Below are 2,290 nucleotides of genomic sequence, written 5' to 3' on the forward strand. Positions count from 1 at the left end.
AACCATGTGGGCATACCAGGTTGCCTTCCCACCCTGAGCTCTTTAATGCGATTCCGGGCTGGTAGTATACCCATGGATCCGCACAGGCCTGGAAGTTGCCAACGAAGCGATAAGAATGCCAGAAGGCAAACGACGTGAATGCTCTGAGAAAAGCAATAATGCATCCTGCCCTATACCGCGATGGAATAGCTGCAGGATCACGAGAAACTACAAGCCTTCGAACAGACAAGCATCTGCACTGGCCGTTGCTATTGACACCCCCACACTACCACACGGGTCCGTTCGGCTACTATATAGGCTTCATGGATACCCATACAGTAGACAGACTCGTACACCATTGTGCAAGTAGTTAGGACAAGTATAGCTGTCACGCCGCCAGCCCCCAGAGCTGACCTCCCAGTACCGGCCAATAGACGCTCCTGCAGGCCCCGGAGCAGCCAGTGCCGGTTACTTGCTGCGGACATGTCAAAGAATCCTTATAAATCACTGCACTCCAGGGTTCCCAAGCAGAAGTGTTTAAAGACGTCTCGGAACGAGAACTGTCGAAAAGACTTCTCATGCCAGTGTAGCCAGCAGTCACTTTCTACAGCAATACTTGAACACAGCTGATGCTTTTAAACCGGAATTGAAGGACCGTAAATGGCCCAAACGCAACACGACTCGCCAGTTACAGCGATTGGGGAAAGTGGTTGAATATGAAGTCAAATGTCATCAAACTAGTGGGTGCTTCCGCGCGTCTTTCGGCTACGAACACGATCAATTTCACTTCACGACCGAGTCAATAGGTCATCTGGAATCGACAGTCCATCATCAAATACAGAGTTCCCAGAAGCTGTCACTAAATTCTGAGTCCAATTTAAGTTCGCGCTCGCCCCAAAATCAAAGGCCTTTCTTCGATTTCGAGATTCCCGGTGAATTTTCTCTAGTCCCGTACTCACGAGTCATAGACATCTCTCTTTCGCTTTGCTAGATTCCTGCTTTACTCACTGAGACCTCTGGTTTAACTTGTTGGTACTGTCACGCGTCCTGACGACGTCGTCCTCTAGCTTTTTTCCTATGGCAGGTTAATACGCGATCCATGGCCTCTCCGCAGCACATTTTGTATGGTGAGCATACGCGGTCGGCTATCGGGAACGAAGCCTACGGGCCACGACGTCCAAGAGATAGTCAGGACATGTTGACGTCAAATAAGCAAGCCAGACTCCTTGACTCGGGACAAGGAGCTCTTGAGTCGAAGGCCGATGGTGCAGTGAGAGTAGAACGAGCCACTGGACCAGAACTCCTCGATGAAGCAAGCGTAGTATAAAGTGAGAGGCAACTGAGTGGATGTGTACACGGATAGATACCGGAAGTGAGGGTCGCTCCTAGTAACACCGAGGACGCGCAGAGCTGGAAGCCTATAAGCCCTCATGCGGAAAGCCCTTCAGTCCCTAGCAGGGATCGCGTAAGTCCTCCAGTATTGACTCGAACCTCTTAATCTCTAGCAGCTCTGTGTTGCAGGTGGGCACAAATAGTGAAACGCCAACACTTTCTCAACAGTCGAACTTGGAGCAGATGAAAATGAGAGATATCTCAGGGATGCCGGCGAGACCTGAGGAAGGTCCCCTGCAACGGGCAAGCTATCTCCATGACGTACACATTAGGAGTTTAGTCTAGGTCTTCAGGAGATCCCACAAGAGAAGACTGTATGTCCGTCGTCTAGTATGTGCGCAGATGGAGTTTCTCGCGGTCCGGCCTCGTTGCCTGAGAGCCTCATGAGAGCACCTGGTGGCCCAGTAGACTCCTCTAAGCCTTCGGTTGTGAGCAAGTCGACGAATGATAATCGAACTGTCGAGGAGGGCGTCTCGCATATCGTCAGCGAGGATGAAGAACCCGTGGCGGGGAACAAAAGAGGGCCTGGTGGCCGTTGGGTCAGGATCCATATTTTTCAAAATGAAAACGAAGCTGATGAGTGGCTCGGAAAGCTGCAGAAAGAACAAATCCATTCAACTCTCAGGTAGTAGTCTGAAGCTAGATCAGCTCAGCTGATACCCGATCTGCTCTTGTGTGATGTATTAGGACAAATCGAACAACTAGTGGTACGAAAAAGTACATGTACTGCAGTGCATGCGGTCATCCAAGTCGCAACCGTCGGATTGCAAAGGACCAGGACACAGGAGAGGCACCTATTGTGCCTGAGATGATCATGGTGCACTATTTGGCGATGAGTTCAGTCGTGCATGTTTACTCCAATGAGCAACCACATCGGCATCATCATCATTCTCCCAAAGAAGGGCGATCATTGGGCATG

At 50.5% G+C, this 2,290-nt stretch overlaps 1 protein-coding gene across 1 annotated transcript; it reads left to right on the forward strand.

Moving 5' to 3' along the window:
- Window positions 1-1,070: 1,070 nt before the first annotated feature.
- Window positions 1,071-2,258, forward strand: Pmar_PMAR011069 (hypothetical protein; the record flags this gene model as incomplete). The annotated part of the gene is made up of 5 exons (XM_002774743.1): window positions 1,071-1,297; window positions 1,343-1,444; window positions 1,501-1,614; window positions 1,665-1,996; window positions 2,059-2,258. Coding segments are annotated over exons 1-5 (967 nt in total), but the record flags the coding sequence as incomplete, so codon positions are not given.
- Between the last annotated feature and the right edge of the window lie 32 nt (window positions 2,259-2,290).

Source organism: Perkinsus marinus (assembly GCF_000006405.1).
Source record: "Perkinsus marinus ATCC 50983 genomic scaffold scf_1104296957568, whole genome shotgun sequence".
In the NCBI taxonomy this organism is placed as follows: domain Eukaryota; phylum Perkinsozoa; order Perkinsida; family Perkinsidae; genus Perkinsus; species Perkinsus marinus.